The following is a 21,733-nucleotide window of genomic DNA, read 5'->3' as shown; positions in this document are numbered from 1 at the left end:
ATTGGGCCTACGCTTGACCCTTAGCTAAGCATAATGGCATTGCCGTCAGAGATGAGTTGTTAGCGTGACAAAAAGCAAAGCGCAGCTAAACAATACCGTGTGGTCAGCTGTCTCTCTGCCTGGTAATAAGTGCCTGGGCTGGGGGTGAAGCTCCGTCACACAAGGCTCTTGGAAGCTTCACGCAACAAGGGGTCCGTGCGCCACAGTCAACTCTGGGGTCCTGTCGCATCGTGTCTGACTAATCCTCGGCTCTCCAACTTTCCTTCCACCGGTGCTCTGAACCAACCGGCGAACGGTAATTTTTCGACCGCCAACCCAGCTCGCGGTTCCCTCCCGGACACGCTTGCTCTCTCCCACTCGTGCAGCAGTCTGTCACGACCAACCCCCCCCCCTCTTCCTTTACCCTTCGTGCAGTACTTTTATTCAGAAAATACTTTGAGTTCCCTCATCGGCGGTGATCGCGGTGACCACAGTCATTTCTGAGCTTTGGCAACAGCATCAGAGGCGGCACGCGGCACGACCCGTCAGCTTTGGGGGGGCATCTTGCATAATAATCACCTCCTGCGACGACATCCGATCGCGGCCATCCACGACGGCACCCGAACATCAGCTCGACAAGTACCTGAAGTGCACCTTCTTGGGAACTGCTACCGTTGTCTGATCTCTCTCATCAACGGCGCGCGATACCGAACCGAGCAGTGACGGTCCTCGCGGTGGACAGTCACTGCCCATACGCGACTCCCACGCCGGCAGGATGAGCCATCGTCATCTGCCGGCTGGGCAGCCCATGTCGGGGGGTGGAGCGCCAGCGGTGAACGGTGCTGGCGACATGGGCCCTGTGCTTGGCCATGGCGCGCACATTGTTCACGGCGGACATGGTGGGCATGGAGGACACGGAAACTCGAGGAGACGGCCGCCGCCGCCGCCCTCCTATGTTCCGCAGTATCATCAGCAACACCATCAGCAGCACCAACACATCCCGCCCATGTATCCCAACTACATGAACCCCTATGCAGGCGGCCAGCAATTCTACCAGCAGCTGCCGCCACAGTACCAGAACGGGGGCATGCCCACTGCCTATATGCAGCACTACCAGCAGCCATACATGCGCTCGCCTCCGGCCATGCAGCAGTTTGTCCCCATGGCTGGCGTCAGTGTCCCTCAGCCTTACCCTCGGCAGCACCAGCAGTCTCCTGCTCTCGCGACTCCCTACCAGCCTCCTCCCATGCCCTCTGCCATTGCGCCACACACGCCCACTTCGACACACTCGTCCCATATCATGGCAGAGGCGTCTGCCCTCTCTTCCGCGTCACCCGCGACATCCCAGATCGAACAGGGGCGAGCGCTCGCCCCTGCCCAAGAGGAGTTGGTCCAGCCAGAAACGGCCGCGCCTGCACCTCCTGTGCGACAGCCCACTCCCGAGCCCGCTGAGCCTAAGGAGCCCTTCCGAGCACCGGTATGTTGATAACCCACGCACGCCCTCGTGATCCGGAGCAGCTCTTCTGATGCCCCCCCGTAGCTTCCATGGCTTTCCCGGCCCGATCTCTATTTCCCCAAACACACGCGCGTCAAGCGGCGCAAGCGAGCGCCTCTAGTCTCGGCCGACAAGGGAGTCACACTCCCCAGCGATGGCAATGGTCCCCTGAGCGAGTCAGCCGATCACGCCTCTACAGATGCCGCCACCACGGACGAGTCGCAGGTATCAGCTGGCACGGCATCCACACTTTCGGCGGCTTCGACTCCTGCGACTCCCCATGCCAATGCTGCTTCGACATCTCATGATAACTCAACGGAGACCACGACTCAGAACACGAGGCCTGTCACAAGCGGCTCCGGCGCTTCCACTTCGCAGAACCCCGCCCCTTCGTCGTCACGCCCCGTCGTACCCGTTGTTCCGGCCATTCCCAAAGGCAGCCCGAAGACTACCAAGACAGGCGCCGAAGCGTCCTCCGAGGTTACCAAAGAACCCGCTGCCCAGGACGCGCCGAGCGAGACACCTTCTGCTGATGTCCCGTCCGAGGAGAAAGCCCAAGAGCCGAGCGAGGAGGCTCGCAAGTCTACCCCACGCGCACCGCCGTCAAGCTGGAGTGCCCTGTTCGCGAAAAACGCTGCTGCCGCAGCAGCTGCCAAGAACCGGAACGCTCAGAACGGCTCAGCCGGTCAAGGGATTAACGGCACTTCTCCTGACGATGTGGACAGGCCATTCGACTCCACCTTCCCTTCTGACAACAGCGTGAACACAATTGCTGCGGCGCTGAGAGCATACCGTGTTCGCAACCCCGAGAAAGTCAAGTATGTTGAGCCAAGGGGCTTGGTCAATATCGGGAACATGTGTTACATGAATTCTGTAGGTCTTTCCAGTGGTAAGGGTGATCATGGCCTGTGCTAACACAGTCAGGTCCTTCAAGTTCTTCTTTTCTGCGTGCCTTTCTACGACTTCCTGGACCAAATCAGCGAAAAGGTCCCTTTGAGTTTCAAGAGCCAAACACCCATCCTGGACGCAATGTAAGTTGAAGAGTCCTTCGTCATGACTGTCCCATATTGACGAGTTGCAGGATCCTATTCATGAGGGAATTCCAGGTGATCAACTCTGGCGACTCAGTGGCCAAACTTCGAAAGCTCCTGAAGAACGAGGAGCTCGAACAGTACGGAACTTCATTTACTCCTGAATTCATTTACCAGGCCATCGAGCCCGACAAGCGTTTTGAGAATATGAGGGTAAGTCTCTTCGTCTCGCCCTGAAATGGTCAATTCATTGACGACTCGCAGCGTGGTCATCAGCAGGATGCCGAGGAGTTCTTTGGTCTTCTTCTGCAGTCTCTTGATGATGAGTGCGCCAAGGTGATGGGCGTCGCTTCTGGCAACGCCCCTCATCCTGCGCCGGCATCGGCGAACGCAGACGCAACGGCAGACGGCTGGCTTGAAGTTGGCGCCAAGCAGCGTGCCGCTGTGACACGTTCGTCCGGAGCCAGCTCGTCGACCCCTATCACCCAGATCTTCGGCGGCTTGTTGCGATCCGAGTTGCGCGTCACTGGCAAGCAGGACTCCATTACGACAGAACCGTACCAGGCTCTACAGCTTGACATTGGAGCAAACGACGTGAGGAACGTTGTAGATGCTCTGAAGAGGCTGACGGCGCATGAGAAGCTTGAGGGCTCTGGATTCAACTCCCCACACGGAAAGAACGCAACGGTTGTCAAGCAGACGCTGATCGACACACTGCCTCCAGTGCTCATCCTGCACCTAAAGCGCTTCCATTTCGATGCTGAGGGCGGCACCACAAAGATCTGGAAGAAGGTCGGCTATCCCCTCGAGCTCGAGATTCCCGTGCAGGCTCTCGCCAGGCAGTGGCGGGCCAGCAACAAGGGAGGCGAGGGGCCCAAGTACAAGCTCATCGCCGTTGTGTACCATCATGGCAAGCATGCCAACGGAGGTCATTACACTGCAGATGTAAGACGTCAAGACGAGCATGAGTGGATTCGCTTGGACGACACAGTCATTCGACGAGTCAGGAGCGAGGACGTGGCCGAGGTTGGTGAGGAGGAGCCTGCAAAGGCGACGACGCAGGCCTCAGGTTCTCGCGACATCTCGACGAACAGGTTTGGCGCCATGAACGATGACGATGCCGGTGATCGTGGCGAGTGGACATCGGTGGACAAGACCAACGGAAACAAGAACCGCTGGAGTGCCGTCGCCAACGGAGCTGCCTCGCAGTCTCGTGGCAAACAGGTCAAGGAGAGCGTGAAAGATAACAAGGTGGCATACCTACTCTTCTACCAGCGTGTCTAGGTATCCTATCACACGTGGCGTTGGGGAGGGCGGGTTCGGTGTTCAGGTCTCGAGACCGTGGACTGGCAGGCTCACTTCGGCTTATATCTTCTTGGCGATGGCGTCTGGTCATCGTCTTGGCAGACGCCATCGTCTTGGAAGCAGCAGCCCTGATTTCTCTCCGGGGAGGGAGGGGTTTGGTGTGCGCAAGGATAGGGACATTTGGGTTGCTGAACGAGGCTCGGACGACGAAGGCGGCAACGAGGTCTGCGATGCAGCCTGTCGCTACGGTGTCCTCCGCTATCAATTCATATCAGGCGACGAGGGACGCTTGAGTACTGCCTGGAGGCTAGGGAGGACTGACAATGGATAATCTGTGTCGAAAAGAGTCGGGTCAGGTGATGGCAATCAAAGGTCCAAACCGCAGGGCTCAGTTCTTGTAGCAATAAGTCACTTGTAACATAAGAGCACGTTTGAACATATTTTGCTGGTGGTTTTTTTTTTTTTCGTGATGTTGGTGATTGTTTGCTCTTGAGGACCAGCAGTATGCCCCTCAAGTGTGGAGTCAGTCACTGGTCCGTATTGATGTTCACTCCCCGTCAGGTTTGGTTAACCACTCATCATGACTACTGCCACCACCACTACAGCAACAAAACACGCGGCAAACGCAATCTTCCTGCCAAAAACATCAAGCGGCACGATAACCTGCCCAGATAGCCCATCATGTCCATTGCCGACATCCCCTCCCCCCTGCCGACATATCTCTACAAGATCATCCCCTCGGCACCTCCCGCCACGCTCCCCCAAGAATGGCCCCTCTCTGACCTTGACCGCAAAGACGGCTACATCCACCTCAGCACGGCACGCCAGGTATGGAGAAAGACACCCTCCTTCGTATTGTATTCTTTATTCTCTGTTATCTTCTTTATTTTCTATTGCCGCTCCGTGGTTTTACGCACGCCCCCAATACCCCCCTGCCAGGCTACCGGCTGACTGTGTGCGCGTGCGCGCATCTCACCCACAGGTCCCCGTCACAGCGGGCCTCTTCTTCAAGGAGCACCAGTCGCTCTGGGTCCTCAAGCTGCGCCTGGCGAGCTTCGCGGCGGGGAACCTCCGCTGGGAGGCTGCTGGGTCGGACGTCTACCCGCACCTGTACGGGCAGAACTTTGGCGCGTCGGAGATTGTCGACGCCCGGGAGCTGCGGCGCGGCGAGGCGCAGGTATGGGGGGATGCGCTGGAGGGGGAGGTCTGGCTCGAGTGAGCTTGCGGGCGAGCTACCTACTGACGGCATGGTGGACGGTGTGTTTGGCAGGCCGCTTGTGGCCTGACGGCGCCGGGTGTGAAAGGATGAAGGGGGGAATAGAGTCACACAGGTGTGATGCGAGAGTGCGAGTAAACAAGAGGAGAAGCAAGCTTGCGCGTTTTGGTGATCCGTTTATTTCCCTTCCCTGTCCCTTGGTATAAACTACAGCAGCTCTAGACAATCAAGTCTGCTCTCCCATAGCCGTCATATGATACAGCAAAGCAAGCAAGTCCCCCCTTCTGATTGTCGCTCAGATTAACGGTCCTCCCAATCCAATCATCGTCGTTTCACACATGAATGAATCTCTGTTCTCAACCACAAGAGGCTCTTCAGATTGCTCATCCGCGCACTTCTAAATCGCGGACGCGTTGTCCGCCTCGGCAAGCCACAGTTTCGACAAATCCTTCGACAACCCCAGACGTAAGATCCGCAGAACATCCTTGCTCGTCGCGCTGGCGAGGAGGCCGCTGCGCCAGTCCCAGCCGCGCCGGACGTTGCTCCCAAACTTGACGCTGCTGCCACCGCTGACCGAGCGATGCAGTTGGCTCGCGAGCATCGAGCTGCCATCCATGACATACGAGCTGGAGCCGCTAAGGCCGCCGGTGCTCTTGCGCATGAGGTCGTGCGGGGACGAGCCCTTGAGTCCTTGGGCCGAAGCGAGAACGAGCTTGAAGTATTCGTCGGCAGCGTCGAAGACTGTCGGTGAGACCGTCTCGATGTCCTCGACTGCTTTGAGAAGAGTGTGTATCTGGTCGAGAGTGATGATGGCCTCAGATGAACCCTGGTTGATGAAGGGAAGGGCCTCGCCAAGGAGGGCAAGGAGGAAATCCTCACTGACGACCGCATCTCTTGACTCGTCGTAGAGCCCACCGCGGATATTGTCATCAGAGCTGGCGACGACAGCCACAAGGGCCGAGGCAGCCTGTCGACGAATGTTCAGAGACTTGTACGAAGACATGTTGGCGAGACCTTCTGTGTCGCGTAGCTCGTAGAACTTGCGGAGAGTGGCGTAACCGCTGAGCATGCGACCGAGAAGCTGCGCAGCCTCAAGGTCTTGCTTGGCGTACTGCTCGAGTGTTTGCGAGCGCTCCGTAAGAAGTCGGTGGAGATGGTCGTCAAGATCGTTCGTCGGGGGGAACACTGTGGACTGGAGCAGGGAGTAGGACATGAGTAAGTTGAGCACCTCGCGAACCTTTCCCGGTCGGTGCGCAAGCGCATAGTACCAGAGAGCCTCGCCGTACCGATGCGAGTCCTTCGCCAAAGTCTCGGCAAAAGTCTGAACGTGTTAGTGGTGGCTTGTTGGCGCTCATAGCAATGGGGAATCCCTTACCTCTGCTACTTCCTCTGCGTACTGGATCATGCCGAGCTCGTTCACAATATGCCATACCTTGTCGACAGTCGTGCTCGAGTCAGAATCGATAGTTTCGAGAATGTCGCGAAGTAGCTCGCCGACCATTTCCTCCGATCGATCAGCAGAGTCCATCCGCCCGAGCACCTGGATCGCCATCTCCCACCCATCCCTCTGTTTAGTGAAGTGGTCCAGCCCTGCGAGCTCGCGGGCGTAGTGAATCAGCGTCGTATCTTTGATCCCCTCGACATCGTCCTTGTTTTGTGGTGACACTCCCAGGATATCGAAATCTTCCATATCCAAGCTTTGAAGCGCAATCAGGTTGGGTGCCTCAGGTTTCGGCAGCCACTGTCCCAGAGACGCGAGCTCCGCCACGGCAGATGCCACGGGCAGAGACCACGCCCGCAAGAAACCGACGACGGCGGTGTAGTTACCCTCTAGCGTAGAGACAAGCGCCACCTCGACAGGGTTCATGGCATTGAAGTGGAAGTTGGATTCCACAACGGTGTGGATGGCGATGGCGAGGCGCTCGAAATAAGCGTCAGGACCCGGCGAAGGGGCTGGCAGGGCCAGCGCCTGGGAGCGGTAGCGGGACATTCGGAGACTGACGTCGTGTCCGTGGTTCCTCTCAGCCTCCCACCAACCGAACATACCAACCGCCGCCTCGCACCAGTCTTGCGCCGTGTCGAGAATGGCATCTGGCACACCCAAGGCGATCTCGTAAATCGTCTGGAGGTGCTCGTAAATGTCCCAAGGCACTTGGCTCTCGGCCTTGCGCGCCATGCTGGCCAGTGAGGGGCCATTGTGGAAGCCATCGTCGCTGCCATCGACAAGCACGTCTCTCTCCTTGCCCTCTGCAAACCGCTGGAGCTTGTCCAGGGACCCCTTGGCCTGGATTCGGAACAGCGTCCAGTCACTACTGAAGATGTCCCAGTTGTCCTTAGTGGCTGGGCACATGCTCAGCATGGTACAGGTGATGCTGACAGCGCGCTGGACATTTTCCAGAGTCTTGCCCTGATAGGCCTTCTCCCCGCGGCCTCTTGTGACGGCCTCCCACGCCCCGCCCCTAAGAAGCTCAATGGCGCCATCCACATTACCACGCATAAGGGCACTGCCGACGGTCTGCCAGTAAAGGCCATGATTGGCTGGGCTAGGCCTGTGTCGCATGACGTCGTGGTGTTGGTCGGGATACATGTTGTGGTTGTGAGCGGCCCAGTCAAAAAGAACGCCTGGCAGGGGTTCAACGTAGGACGCATCTGGTCCGACCAAGCGAGCATTGTGGAGGCGGAGCACCAGTTTCGCGACAAATGCCGCCTTGCGGAACGGCTCATCATCGTCGCCTGGGCCGACCTCTGCCTTGTGCTCGCTGTCTAGCATGGGGAGGCTGTCGGCGTAGTCGTCCCACAGCTGGATCAAGGGCTCGCACATAAGCGACAGGGCACTGTCCAGCTTCTCGGGGTCCTCCTGGGCACCGATGCCCTCGTCGTAGAGCTTGTTGATGGTGTCCTCCGTTTTGCTGATGAGCTCGGGGGCTTCGGAGAGCTGGGCGAAGCCCAAGTCAGTGTAGGAGTTCTTCGCCATGGAAGCGTACTGAAAGTCTGTTCTGGAGCCGGCCGACGAGCGTTGTCGGACTGATGCGCGGAAGATGTCTCGGGCCTCCTTCCTCATCTGTTCGGTAGCGGCAGGTGTGACGAGGTCCATGAAATCCGTCGCCTCGGCCAGATCCTCTTCGTATTCGTCCTCGTCGCCTTCCGCATCGTCGTCGTCGTCGTCGTAGTCTTGGTTCTGCTGTTGGCGAGCCCGCTGGTGCATGTCTAAGAACATGTCTGTGTCTTCCTCCCCTTCTTCATCGTATTCCTCTTCGTCTTCTTCGTCCTCTTCGACAGAACCTTCCTCACTCTCGTCGTCCATGTCGGCTTCCAAGATGCGCTTCATCTGCTCGTCAGCCTCGGCCACTTCGTCGACCTCTTCCTCCTCATCTTCGTCGCTCTCCTCATCGCTGGAGATGTGATACGTGCCGGTCTTGTTCGTGGTGCTGCGCGTCGAGTCGGCAAAGTCGTACTCCCTGCTCAGGGCCGACGGCTGCCTCGCCGACCTCGATGGCCCTATGGACCGGCCGAGGGGTTGCTGCGGCGAGTTCTGGGCCCGACCGAAGAGGTTCTTCGTCGAGCCGGCCGTGCTGTGGCCGCCAAAGGAGGTGGGCTTCTGGCCAGTCACTCCGAGCATCATGGAGCTGCCGAGGTATGATTCGGAAGGCGCGCCGGCGGGTGTGAAGGACGCGGCAGACGAGGGAGGAGGAGGGCCAGCCGGGGTCGTCGAGGGGTTATCGCCGAATTGGAAGGAGCCTGAGCCAAAGTGCGAGCTCCTGTCGGGGGTGGACGGCGCCGGGCTATCATCGGGGAAAGAGAAGGTAGGCATGGTGTGTCGTGGAACGGCCCTTGGCCGTGTTGCTGTGGTTGAGAAGACCCTAGTTGTGCCGAACTAAGAGGTACCCAAGTAAGGTACCTGAGGGGGTCGCTTGGTTGATGAACGGCAGCGATCGCAGTTATTTATTTTGGTATCATGAAAATGAAAGGAAAAGACGAAGACAAAAAGAGCGTCGAGACGGCGGGGGGGGTTATGAGCTTGCGCGCGATTGATGTGTGAGTGCGCTGTTGGTAGCTTCCGTTGTTGGGTCAAACGCGGCTTGGGATAAATTTTGGAGGTTCGCGATCACAGTTGCAGTCCTGTCGCCTTGACCGGCCAACGCTGTAGCCACCAAGCTCACTGTGACCCACCGATGCAGCTTCAGCCGCGCTGCCATGGCTGCCAGCTGGCGCGTATTCTGACACTGCGCGACACTGGCGCCTCTGGCCGGGTTTCCATGGTCCGAGCGCACCAGGTGCCTACCTGGTCTGCCCTGACACTCAGTTAAGTAGGTACCTATGCAGACAAGCAGACACAGGGACCCCACGACCATCGACCATCGGAGACCCAACCGCCCTCGGAACGCACGTACGGAAGACGGGATATGTACGTTCCATGGAGCGCTCCCCGGAGGCTCCGAACTCAACTGCCGGATCCATATTGTCGTGATGCTGCAACAGCCGAATGGCAGTGACTCGGCTAAAGATCCATGTCGCGGTTGATTCCTGCTTTCTTCGCGTGTCGTCTTCAATGAGAGTTCAGACGCTCGCTCTCACGGCACACATATTTCAGTATGTAGAGCCAAACATAGCGATATTTTCTTCGGGCATGTGTGCAAGAAATACAGTCATCTCAGTGGTGGATTGCTAGGGTTGACAATATCACCAACACCTTCCAACAACTGGGCATTCCACGTCCAACTACACACTCTGCCAGTCTGCATGCTTCTCAATCAGCTGGAAATCATAGAGAGTCATCCGATTGATAGGGAACATAGTGATAGGGAACATAGCCCCAACGAGCAATTGATTGTTGCTCGGCGTCGCCCGGCTTTCGGGGTATACACGAGACCAGGGAGCGCGCTCGCTGTTGACTCCCGCATGACAGCTTTCGGGCGTCAGGTTGTTCGCCGAAAAACACACAGCGCGAACACGACCCAGACCACCATGTCTTGGCATGTCAATCGGCCTTAGCTTCGGAGATTGTGATACGCTGCAGCTTCCTGTCCAAGCTGCAACATGCAACACCGGAGAGGAGGGGCTGGAGAAGAGAGGGGAAGCCATCACATCGTTATGTCGTCGCAGAGCTCAGGGCGTGACGTAACTCTCCGAACTCCCGAGCTCGCGCTCCTCACCTCCCCCTCTTTGCCTCGTTCGCCCTGTCGACTCGGCATGGTGGGGTTCCAGCGGTTCCGCTGGTGACCACCACAAAAGCACTTAGTTGATCTGGTTCCCCTACCCCTCCCAAAGCTATCGCGACGTCTGTTGCTGCATCCTGTCTCTGCTGCCATCTACAAGAACCTGGCTAGCGGCACACGCAAAACACCATCAAGGTCCTCGCCGCTCTCCTGTCTCAGCAACATCCCCCACACCCTTCTCCCCCATTCGACCCTCGCACTCTACTAAAGAATCATGTCGTCCACCGAGGGCAAGGTACGTTTTTCCCCTCACCTTCTCCTCACCTCCCCTTCCCCTCCTCCACTGGACCGACCTCCAACGCGAACGCGTGACTGCGGTTTAGCTTCCTGTGCGACAGTGACTAATTGGGCCATGGCACGAGCAGACGATCACTTGCAAGGCCGCCGTCGCCTGGGAGGCCGGCAAGGAGCTCAGCATCGAGGACATTGAGGTCCTTCCTCCCCGCGCCCACGAAGTCCGCATTCAGATTTACTACACTGGTGTCTGCCACACAGATGCCTACACCCTCTCCGGCAAGGACCCCGAGGGTGCTTTCCCCATTGTTCTCGGACACGAGGGTGCTGGCATCGTCGAGTCCATCGGTGAGGGCGTGACCAACGTCAAGGTTGGCGACCATGTCGTCGCGCTCTAGTACGTCTATTTTTTGTTTTTTTTTGTGCCCGATCACCCAAAGAGTGACACATGCCCACGCTCCATCACGACACCCGCTGACAACCTGTGTGCCACAGCACGCCCGAGTGCAAGGAGTGCAAGTTCTGCAAGTCCGGCAAGACGAACCTCTGTGGCAAGATTCGCGCCACCCAGGGCAAGGGCGTCATGCCCGACGGCACCTCCCGCTTCCGCGCCCGCGGCAAGGATCTCCTCCATTTCATGGGCACGTCGACCTTCTCCCAGTACACCGTCGTCGCCGACATTTCAGTCGTCGCCGTCCAGCCCGACGCCCCTATGGACAGGACCTGCCTGCTCGGCTGCGGCATCACCACAGGCTACGGCGCCGCCCGCATCACGGCCCAGGTTGCCGAGGGCGACAACATTGCCATCTTTGGCGCCGGCTGCGTCGGCCTGTCTGTCGTCCAGGGCGCCGTTGTCAACAAGGCAGCCCGCATCATCGTCGTCGACGTCAACCCCACCAAGGAGGCGTGGGCCAAGCAGTTCGGCGCCACCGACTTTGTCAACCCCAACGACCTCAAGGACGGCCAGACCATCGTCGACAAGCTCGTCGAGATGACCGACGGCGGCTGTGACTACACCTTCGACTGCACTGGCAACGTCACTGTCATGCGCGCCGCCCTCGAGGCCTGCCACAAGGGCTGGGGTCAGAGCATCGTCATCGGCGTCGCCGCCGCCGGTCAGGAGATCAGCACCCGCCCCTTCCAGCTCGTCACTGGCCGCGTCTGGAAGGGCTGCGCCTTTGGCGGCGTCAAGGGCCGTTCCCAGATGGAGGGCCTCGTCTCTGACTACCTGAAGGGCGCCCTCAAGGTCGACGAGTTCATCACTCACCGCAAGACCTTGCCGCAGATGAACGCCGCTTTTGAGGTCATGAAGTCGGGCGACTGCATCCGCGCCGTTGTCGACATGCGCGACCTGTCGGAGTAACCGTGGAAAAGTCTATTTGAGGAAGAGTATACCAAATTGTTCACAACAAGGCAACCGATCGCGTGTCACATCCAAGGCGTCTGGTGCTGGGCGGCGGGGGAGGGTGGGGTTTCAGTGGGATCCAAAAACGGCGAGCTGAGGTCGAGAATAGGAGTTGGGTCCGTAACGAGCGGTATCTTGGTTACCATGACGTAGCTCAGAACCGTGTTTAATGATACTCATGCTGATTGATGAGAGTCTTTTTTCCTGCGTCTCCCCGTGCATGGCTTCTTGCGAAGCAGATCGGCGAGACGAACTCGGCAACGACTGTTGAACGAATCTTGACTTCATGGTTCTCAATGGAGCATCACCCCTGTGGGACTAGTCAATCGACCCAGATATGGTGGATGCGCAACGAGTCCTCAATGAAAAATGAAGCCTAATTGTCTGATCGCCCATCACGGCCCACACTTGAGATGTTGGAACCTCAAACCACACTTCAGGTCTCGTACCTAAAGACCTATTTGTTGTCAGATGATACTATGAAGCTGAAGGGGGGGGGGGGGATAGCTTGATGTTCGCTAGGTAGGTTAGCAGCTTTTTTCGAGTCAATGGCGGTCGTTGTCGACACGCCCGCCACATCAACAGCGCCTCCTGCACCGCGAGTTCGTGACCACCGAGAGACTAAACTAGGACCTCGTGTGGGGGAACCCCCGCATGTTCGTCAGCCACTGCCACGACAGTCCATCCATCTTGGGTGGTTTCAACTGCGATGTCTTCTGCTCTGCGATTGAACCTATGCTGGCCGTGTCTTCAAGCAAGTCAGACCCAGCGCACTATTATGCAATGCGGCCCGATATATAGCAACCACACCCAGACTTTCATGGCTGCGTAGCCGAACCAGAGGCGGCCGGCCCTCCACGAGTTGCCCGTGGGGGCAGACATGCGTGGTTCAGGGAGTGATTGCTCCTCTTCACTTCCGCACTCTTTGAAAAACTGATAGCTCCAAATACTGATCAACATCGTCGTCGGCGCATTCTTAGTCTCATCATTGGCCTGGAAAGATAATTTCAACACCCCCTGCTCAATTTCCACTGGTTTCTTTAGGACTTCAATACGAGGTTGTGCTACATCTAGTGGCGACCAAGACATCGGCTTATGCGGCCTTCGGCTACAAAAATGCAATCGTGAGATAGAGGAATAAGGGATCGTCACCTGTATGCCGAGGTATGCCAAGCTCTGTGGTTCATTTGCAAACTAAATATCTTTGTGGGCTATAACAACTTTATATCTTAGCTTTTGGGAACCGATAAGTGGCGGCCAGAAAGTCAACGCTGAAACTGAAATGAATTCTATATCAATCAAAGGAGCCTTGAGAAGTCCATAGTCTGCAGCTCTACCTGGTTCGCAGTGAGCAGCAACAACTGGCTTTGGTCTCGAAAACCGTCTCCAACCAGAGCTTGGCTTGCTTCACTACCGGCGTCGGTCTCATCGATCTCCTCAAACCACGTTTTGAATCGTTTGTTTCTTGCTGCTGATATCCAAGAAAAATTACAGATGAAGAACTGGCTGCTGGGGTAGGGTTGCAGGACACTATCGCGATATTGACTTGAGCCCCGGAGGAAGGCGCCGCTGTCTGTGCGGTTTGACATGTCGCCAAGCCCTCGGCCGAGGAGATGGGTGCAGAGGGTGTGCCCATGTAGATATTGCAGGCATATTACCCATTGCACTGCGAATTGGTCGTCTCGGCGCCAGCGTCAATCGCCATGGGTATGCATCTCCGGCGGACTCGGCCACCTACGTAGGAGGACATGGGCAGTCGTCGTCGGCCATGCGTGGTACCGGATGACTCGTGTACGTAGGGTGATTGAGCCCCCGCAAAAACTCATCTCGGGTCTGAACGGTTCGTCACAGGCTCAGTTCTCCGCCAGACTGTGAGTCAAACGCCCCAATTTGTAATGAGCTCCGTCAAATGCTTTGCCATAATTGAACCGTGTCGTGGCAGAGTAGAGATCCTAGCGGACGAAGAAATTGGGGAAAGCAGTGCACAGGCACCTCAGGTTGGCGGTCAAGGTCATCCAAGCTTGGCAGGCAAGTGGCTCGATCTCACCACAGCCATGATTAAACCGTTTTCGGCACCTCAATCGTCTGTTGTGTCAGCTGGAACCCCGTGGCATGCCTGGTCTTCAAGGTCGCGGCCTAGACCCTCTGCGGATGTCTGTTGTTCGCTGCTGGCCGTCACTTCGCTAGCTGTTGGGCTCTGCGGCTAACCGCTGGTTGGGATCGACTTCCGGATGGGGACAGATGCCTTTGGCCCTGGCTGCCTGGCCCGGGGCGGCGGGTTCCAGGTCGAGAGCTGGGTCTAGGCTGTGGAAGGCAGTGGATCAGAAGACGGGAACAGAAGAATGCGCTTGTCTTATCTGAACCGTGGGTGGTCATCTATGTCTGATCGGGTTTCATCGTTGAGTCTTGGGGTTGAGGAGGCAAAGACAGAAAGAAGACCGAAAATCGAGCGAGGGCTTGCTGGTTGGGAAGGGAACGTAAGAGTCATTGGCCTCGTGGCGGGAAGCCCGTCCGTTTCCATCCGGTTCGGTCCCCTAGAAGGTGCCTTGAGAGACGGACTGGCTCCTGGGTAGGTACCTATCCTGGCGGTGGGTAGGCAGGCAGGTTAGGTAGGTACAGTGCCCATCTATTCCGTCGTCAATCGAGCCGGGTCCGCTTCAGGCCCACACGGTCCCCGTTTAGGCGTGCATTGGCGCCTGGAACCCTGCATGGCGTAGCCAGCCCGCAGTGTCCACAACCCCCCCCCTCGCCCCCTGTACCTGCTCCGTGCAAAGGCCAAGCACTTACCGCTCCCCGTCCTCCGAACCAGGCAAGGCAAGCGCAAGGCAGGCCAGCCCCAGGCAAAGGCGTCACAGTGGAGGCCATGTGAGGCGAGAGTGTCAGGAGGCAAGGAGGCAGGACAGCTAGAAGGGCAAGGACGCCGGGCCCGGGCCCATGATTGCGTTGTTGCGGAGTTGCCTGCCGTCTTCGCGCCAGGTTCCCTTTCTTGCTAAGCACCCTTTTAAAAGCGGTTCATCTTCTCGTCATCAGCCGACCTGCCTTGGCTCCGACTTCTCTCGCCTCCTATTCCTTTTATTAACTGACACGTATTCGCCCTTCTCCCACCTTCGCCTCCTCCCAACTTCATCCTCCTCTTCCTCTTCCCACCTCGGCACCGCACTACTGCCACCGACACTCCTCTACCAGCCGACTCTCGACACCTCAGCTTACAGGCACACCCCATCGACATCGGCCTCTCTTCCTCGACTCTCGTGCCCGGCGAATACTTTCATAAGACTATTCCATAAACAACGACACACCACCCCCCCATCACCCATCATGCCTGCAAAGAAGATTCGCTGCACCGCCAAAGACTGCCGTGATGCCGCTCAGCGCATCGTTGGAGACTGTGGCTTCTGCCAGGGCCACTTCTGTGGCAAGCACCGCCTTTTGGAAGATCACAAGTGCTCCGGCCTTGAAGACGTAAGCTCTGCTCCCTCGTCTGTTTCAAATCACTGGCTCCTTGGCTTGGGTGATGTTTTGCGAGACGAAGGACTGCTCGCTGACACGAATGGTGCTCTCCCAGTGCAAAAAGGAGTCACACGAGCGCAACGCAGCGCAGCTCGAGTCCGAAAGAACACAAATGATCCGCGGCGTGTAAAACGTTCAGCCACCACAGCAACACACCTTCCTCGGGGAAGCCGGCATGCGCCGGAGAGCAATTTGACGCAGCATCAGCGCCGTGTTGGAAGCCGTCGCCGTCGCCATCGACAGGCGACTGGAAACCAGGCGGTGCGACTGAGCAAATCACTTGCCACACACGGAGGAAACGAGAGGCGCCGAGCGATTGGAAGATATCGACCGAGCGGCCTCCAGCACTTCACTTCGGACACACCACCTTGTCCCTCATGAACAACCGGATCGACGAAGCGAACTACCGCCGTCCCAGAGCATGTTATTGTATTTTAGTCGTTTTAGTTTACCCTTACCTCCGCACGGCGTACCGGAGGGCCTCTTTATCATTTTTGTCCATATACCTCTGGGTCGCAGGTCGGAGCTAGATGGTAGCATCATGATCTGTTTTACACCCTTCACCCCGCATCCATTCTTGATTGTGGCACACGCTCTATGGTTCATTTCCACTCTACCCACGTGTCCCGCTCCGTGACAGCTGGTGGAACCTTGCGATGGCTCGAAGCGTAATAGACTCTATAGACTCGGACCTGTTCTATTAGATGGTACACATGCTATCACTTCCTGGGCCATCATCACGTTGCAATTGTGCGACTCGTTCCAACTTACTGTGCACGTCGTTCTTGTGAATCTTTGATACGAATCAATGTACTTGTGACGTGTATCCATACGAGTCAGGTTGAATGCGCCCGTCTCGCCTTCTCCCCGTCATCTCCCAACACTTGTGCAAGGCTCACCTGTGCCAGGCTCAGACTCATTCCGGCCTATCTCCGATATCGTATCAGCCATGGGCCGCCCAGCCCCGGAACCAGCACTACTGGCCCACCTGACTCGCAACCCGACACCATCGCGCGGGGTCGGGCCCGTCGGGCGGTTCGTCATTCGCCTGTCGACTGTCGTGGTCGCAGCACAGTCCTTTCCTGGAGGTTGGTCGGGTCGGGTGGGCAGCAAAGCGCTCGACAACCGTTCATCGCATGACGGACGACATGGCGACAACACTCGCTGACCCCCGCCCATCTGGGCCGCCATTGGCAAAGCCGATCAAGAAACCAGGCCTCTCTGCCTGTGCGAGTGCGTGGTGGCCTGACATGCACCGCTACGTGGCCGTGGCCGTGGGACGTGGGGATGTGACCACCGCCGCCCGCTGTGTGCCTCGGCGCGGCACGCATATGTACGTATATACATGCGTACGTGCTGGTGGGTGCGGCAAGCGGCTTTGCGATTTGGGGGATAGAACAGTTTGATGCATCATTGGCCCGCCAATCGTCCTAGATACTGCCGTCTTTTGCCTCTGCCATTTAGGAATGCGAGACGAAGAGGCAAAGGCACTGGCTGGATTGGCTTGGGGGGGGGCTTTGTCACTCGTCATGTATCGCTTCCTGCTTGATGCTGACCACCTTGTCGTCCAGCATGTGGCCTTCCTCTTTGATCACCCGCGTCTCGAAAAACTCTGACGCAAGGACGTCCATCTTGGGTACGTCGTCTTCTTTCACTTTCACGCCCTCGGGCTCCGCCGCCCGTCCCAGCGCCACCTTCTTCCGGTCCGCACCGCGGCACAGGCCGCGCAGCCCGAGGTCGCACTCGCCGCACCGCCGCCGGCCGGCCTGTGGCGGGCACACGGTCTGGCCGAGGCCGACGAGCAGTGTGTTGATCTCGTGCCAGCGGTCGCGGGGCAGCCAGGCCTCGAGGGCAAGGCGCGAGGCCTCGGGGCTCGCCGTCTTGTGCCACCCCCACATATTGGTGATGCGGTGCACGTGGACGTCGACGCCGATGCCCTCGGTGCGGCCCCAGGCGGCGGAGAGGCAGAGGTGGGCCATCTTGGGGCCGACACCGGGGAGCGAGGTGAGGCCGTCGATGGTCGGGGGAATGTCGGCGTCGAAGTTGTCGCGGAGGAGGAGCGCCGCCTGCTTGATGAACCTGGGGCTGTTTAGCCTCACATGGTCGATCCAAGGGGGTTCAAGGGGATGATGGCCTTGCCGGGCAGATGGGGCAAGGAGGGGTGGGGGGGCAGAGACTGACTTTGTTTTGTTGTTGTGGAAACCCACGACTCTGATGAGCTCGTTGAGCTTCGCAGGCTGGACGGCCAATATGTTCTCGAGGTTCAACCCTGGTGGCGCGCCCGCTTCATGGGGCGGCAACTCATCGTGCAATCGGCCCATGGCCACCGCATTGACGGTGTCTTTTGTCTGGCTCGACATCATCAGGGAGATGAGGATCTGGAAGCGGCGGTCGCGGTCGCTGGCCGTTGGCGAGAAGAGGCGCTCGCAGCCCATGGTGTCGACGGCGGCGTCACGCGCGGGGCCGCAGAGACGCATCTGACGAACAAGCTCGTACATCTCTTCCCAGTCTGACGGGCCCTCGACCGTGTCTCCCGAGGGCGACTCGCCTTTGATGACGCGAGCCGGCTTCCGGCGCTTTCGTGGTGACTCGGAAGGGGGTTTGGAGTCGGGGGAAGGCGGTGCCTTGATCACGGGCTCGACCTTTGTGACCACGCGGCGGCGTTTTCGGGGGTTCGTTTCCAGGCCATCTTCAATGTCGGGGGTCGGGGGCGCTGTGGCGAGAGTTCGAGAGGAGGATGGCACGGTCGACTCGTGAAAGGCAAATCGGGCGAGAGAGCTGCGTGTCGTTCGACGAGGCGGGGACGGTAATGGGGGTACTGCACCCAGTATGGCTGCCGTGTCTTTGGACAGTCGAGAGGTCCGCATCATGGGAGGGTGGGCAGCAAAGTGGTGCCGCGTTTCCTCTGGTCTTTCCTGTGGTGCAGATTGATCAATGGTGTATTTCGATGACAGCCTGGAGATGAATGAGCTTCGAGGCCAGCCGCGCCCTGACCCCCTGGATTGATACAACGGGGTCAGCGAACCACGGCGCTGGGATTACCATGTACGACCCTGAAGCCCCCACCCCACCCCGCCGCCGAAGCGAAAGCGCAGCTTGCAGGCGGCTTGCGCTGGGGCGTTTGTGCCACGCCCCGGGGTCCCTGAATGCATCGTCTTGTCACGCCTGGGCTACCAAGTGCAGTTCTTTGGCATGTCCAAGGTGATGATTCTGAGCATGTGTCTACCTGGGCATACTTCATCCATCCTCAAAATTTCTGTGCGCACGTCTGGATCTCTGGCACACCCACATCTATCTCTTGCCCGTTTGTCCTACCACAGCCACATGAGTGTGGCATTCGAGACATGATTACCAATAAAGGTGCTGGCCTCTGCTGTCAGTTCTTGATTTGGGGGCGCAAGCAAGCACACAATTCATCAGAGCTAGGTACTGCCGGGGCTGTGCCGAGAGTTCACGTCTTGGGTCTAATCAGCCTGCGCGACACAACATCGTACACACTACGGAACTGTCCGCAAACTTGCGATCTAAAGACTGAAAGGTCAGCACGGTCTCGCCTTCGAAGCATGGCAACTTCCAGGCGAACGTCCTCGATGGGCCAGCCAGACGTCAGACGTCCGAAGTGGCAAGCCTCAACAGACAGGTTGGCAAGAGCAGCACTCCATGCACGTAGTCGAGCATGCAAATGGCGTAACACGTACATTGTCCGCTCATCGCACTCGCGTCAGAATGTCGCCCCGAGCAGACCACGGTTCTCGCGCGATCACTTCCAACAAAGAGCGTACAGAACATAAAGAGATGAAAATCGCTGTTATCTTATTTCGTGTTCGTCATACTTTGTAGAACGCTTTTTGTCTTCATTTTGCAATCATCAAGTCCAGACGAAGTCGTGCCCTGATTCTGTGCGAACAGCCCACACGCATACACGACAGACGGCACACCCCTCACAGCGTGCACAGATCCAACATGTACAGCACGCATCGAATAACCCCCCAAAAACCACACATATCCTGCCGAGAACCGCCGGACCCCTCGTCTGCGAGGCGTCCTGTTGTGCTCGCCACCCCGCCATTGAACCCCCCCCCCCCCCAGCGTCCTTATTTCACTTCGTGCCGCTCTACCCAGCATGATATCCCATCTGCCGTATCCCACCGCAGAGGTTCCGAGTCCTGGGCCTTGAGGTCGGCCTGCATACTGCTGTACGTGAGGCCGTCGGAGAGCTGCTCCTTGCCCAGGCGTTTGGCCTCCGTGTTGGCGTCCTTGAGATGCGCGTACGCGCCGAGGGCGACAAATTCATTGCCACCACAGTCGCGCCAGAGCAGGACGTACACATGTGGTCCGGAGCCTAGTAATTTCGACGCCATGGTTTTTTTTTTCTTTCGTTGTTGTTTTCTGGTCCCGACCCTGATGGAGGCTGAACACGGTTTCGCGAATCGTGGGTGCGTGGCGAATTTAAAGGCGTGGCGGGTTGCGATGAGACGTTTGATGGAGTGTTGTTTGTGACCATGCGGCGAACCGTGGCCGTACGCTCATTTGAACATCGGTACCGCAGTGTCGTCGTGTTAAGTTGGGACAAATGGAACCGAATCTCGATGCTCGTCCCATGACGGCGTGTTGTTGGGTTGTGGGAACGGAGGCGTGCGCTCGTGATGCCTTGGCGGGGGGCTATGGTTCTTCGGGAGCATGACGTCGGCGGTGATGCATGGCGACCATGTTCGGCTGGACGGCACTACGTAATGGCCACGCCTGGGCACTGGTCGGCGAGTGTGGACCCACAGGTGCTCGGCCCCGGCCCCGAGCGCCGGAGGCCGGCGTCGTGTTGGACCTATCGCTCATAATCGTTCTCCCCGATGAGCGAGACACGTGCTTATTGTACCAAAAATAAGGGTTACCAAGTGTTGTACAGATGGCTTTGATTTCTTGCTTCGCTAAAGTGACAATCTACTGCGTTCCGAAGAGCATGCCGCCGTTTGCGCACACAACCTGTCCTGTGCACCACGCAGACTCAGCAGACACCAACATGCCCACAATACCAGCAACCTCGCCGACATACGCCGGACGGCCGCCTGCCGTCTCCGCCTCCTTGACGAGCGCATCATCGTCGATGCCGGGACGAGCCTTCATCAGGGGCGAGTGCTCGATGAAGCCCTTGATGAAGCGCTTAAACTCGGGCGTGTTGCTTTCGTACATCTCGGTCAGGACGGGGCCGGGGTTGATGGCGTTGACGGTCGCGTTTTCGCTGAGCTCGCGAGCCCAGGTGCGCGTCATAGCCTCGAGGGCGGCTTTGGTGCCACCGTAGACGCTCTGGCCGAAGAAACCAGTGGAGGAGCTGACGGATGAGAGGTTGACGATACGGCCGGAGCGATCGTTGGGCAGGTAGGGCTGAACGGCTTGGACGAGAAGGAGCGGCCCGAGAACATTGACGCGGTAGGACGTGTCGAACTGGTCGACGGTGATATCGGGAATGAGGTTGTTCAGGGCTACACCAGCGTTGTTGATCAGAATGTCGATCTGGAACTTGGCGATGCCCGCCTCAGAGGCCTGCTTCTTGGCCGACTCGACCAGAGCGGCAGGACCAGTAGGGGTTCCGAGATCAGCCTGCACTGGCAGGGCAATGATGTTGTGCTTGCCCTTGAGGTCGGCAGCCAGGTTCTCAGCGCGGGACTGCGAGGAAGCCGAAGTGTAGCCCAGGATGAGGTTGCAGCCCTTGGAAGCAAGGTTCTCGGCGATGGCGACACCGATGCCTAGGTAGGTAGCACGGGATAGGTTAGCTTTGCACAACGCAGAAAGGGCGCGGTGGAGTCTTGGTTACCTCGAGCGGCACCGGTCACGATGCCGAGCTTTCCATCGAGTGATCGCGACATGTTTTTGCTGGGAAAAGTGTGTAAGAGGGAACAAGAGTAGCTAGGTGGGTGTGGAGGAGAAAGAAGTGCCGTGTCCTGCAGTCGCCAAGGGCAGGCGATCGGCCACACCTTTTATCGTGAAGCGCATAACCTCGAAGGACAGAAGGACCAGACTTACCCGGCTCATTGGCCTCCTGGGATGTCCCGCGCAGGGAAAAAACATGGGAGCAACGAGGCGAGCGAATTGGCTTTGGCCAGGGACCCTCTGAGACCCCTAGGACGCTGAAGCTACCCCGCCAAAGCAGCGACGACCTGAGCGCGTGCCCCGCGATGCGATGACGTTTGATCCGCGCCAATCGTCTTTCGCGACGGCCCCGACACAGGTACCTCTGTACCTCAGTCGGGGACCTTAGCGGAGAAAGCTTTCAAGCATTACATTATGTCAGCATTTTGACCCCCCCCCCCCCCCCCCCGTCGCAACACAGTTGCGGACCCTGTGTAG

General features: G+C 58.1%; 7 protein-coding genes across 7 annotated transcripts; 4 read left to right on the top strand and 3 right to left on the bottom strand.

Annotated features, from left to right (window-relative positions):
* Positions 1-787: 787 nt before the first annotated feature.
* On the top strand, positions 788-3,789 carry USP10 (Ubiquitin carboxyl-terminal hydrolase 10; the record flags this gene model as incomplete). The annotated part of the gene is made up of 5 exons (XM_028636991.1): positions 788-1,456; positions 1,520-2,347; positions 2,399-2,505; positions 2,556-2,718; positions 2,770-3,789. The coding sequence occupies 5 exons, from the start codon at positions 788-790 to the stop codon at positions 3,787-3,789; spliced, it is 2,787 nt and encodes a 928-aa protein (XP_028491033.1).
* A 702-nt stretch (positions 3,790-4,491) lies between these two features.
* On the top strand, positions 4,492-5,029 carry D7B24_002790 (uncharacterized protein; the record flags this gene model as incomplete). Its single annotated transcript, XM_028636990.1, has 2 exons — positions 4,492-4,638; positions 4,793-5,029. 2 exons carry the CDS (start codon positions 4,492-4,494, stop codon positions 5,027-5,029), a joined length of 384 nt encoding a protein of 127 aa, XP_028491032.1.
* Positions 5,030-5,423: 394 nt separating this feature from the next.
* D7B24_002789 (uncharacterized protein) lies at positions 5,424-8,837 on the bottom strand (the record flags this gene model as incomplete). Its single annotated transcript, XM_028636989.1, has 2 exons — positions 5,424-6,347; positions 6,402-8,837. 2 exons carry the CDS (start codon positions 8,835-8,837, stop codon positions 5,424-5,426), a joined length of 3,360 nt encoding a protein of 1,119 aa, XP_028491031.1.
* A 1,619-nt stretch (positions 8,838-10,456) lies between these two features.
* On the top strand, positions 10,457-11,839 carry FLD1 (S-(hydroxymethyl)glutathione dehydrogenase; the record flags this gene model as incomplete). The annotated part of the gene is made up of 3 exons (XM_028636988.1): positions 10,457-10,477; positions 10,608-10,873; positions 10,972-11,839. 3 exons carry the CDS (start codon positions 10,457-10,459, stop codon positions 11,837-11,839), a joined length of 1,155 nt encoding a protein of 384 aa, XP_028491030.1.
* Positions 11,840-15,199: 3,360 nt separating this feature from the next.
* Positions 15,200-15,662, top strand: D7B24_002787 (uncharacterized protein; the record flags this gene model as incomplete). The annotated part of the gene is made up of 3 exons (XM_028636987.1): positions 15,200-15,343; positions 15,447-15,517; positions 15,593-15,662. 3 exons carry the CDS (start codon positions 15,200-15,202, stop codon positions 15,660-15,662), a joined length of 285 nt encoding a protein of 94 aa, XP_028491029.1.
* A 1,249-nt stretch (positions 15,663-16,911) lies between these two features.
* On the bottom strand, positions 16,912-19,752 carry NTG2 (DNA N-glycosylase and apurinic/apyrimidinic (AP) lyase; the record flags this gene model as incomplete). Its single annotated transcript, XM_028636986.1, has 3 exons — positions 16,912-17,470; positions 17,573-18,346; positions 19,541-19,752. The coding sequence occupies 3 exons, from the start codon at positions 19,750-19,752 to the stop codon at positions 16,912-16,914; spliced, it is 1,545 nt and encodes a 514-aa protein (XP_028491028.1).
* Positions 19,753-20,329: 577 nt separating this feature from the next.
* Positions 20,330-21,252, bottom strand: D7B24_002785 (uncharacterized protein; the record flags this gene model as incomplete). The annotated part of the gene is made up of 2 exons (XM_028636985.1): positions 20,330-21,132; positions 21,201-21,252. 2 exons carry the CDS (start codon positions 21,250-21,252, stop codon positions 20,330-20,332), a joined length of 855 nt encoding a protein of 284 aa, XP_028491027.1.
* Positions 21,253-21,733: the final 481 nt, after the last annotated feature.

The sequence above is a fragment of the Verticillium nonalfalfae genome (assembly GCF_003724135.2).
Source record: "Verticillium nonalfalfae strain VnAa140/NRRL 66861 chromosome Unknown scaffold_170, whole genome shotgun sequence".
In the NCBI taxonomy this organism is placed as follows: Eukaryota; Fungi; Ascomycota; class Sordariomycetes; order Glomerellales; family Plectosphaerellaceae; genus Verticillium; species Verticillium nonalfalfae.
Note: the sequence above shows the minus strand (reverse complement) of the source record. Positions and strands in the feature narration are given on the sequence as shown.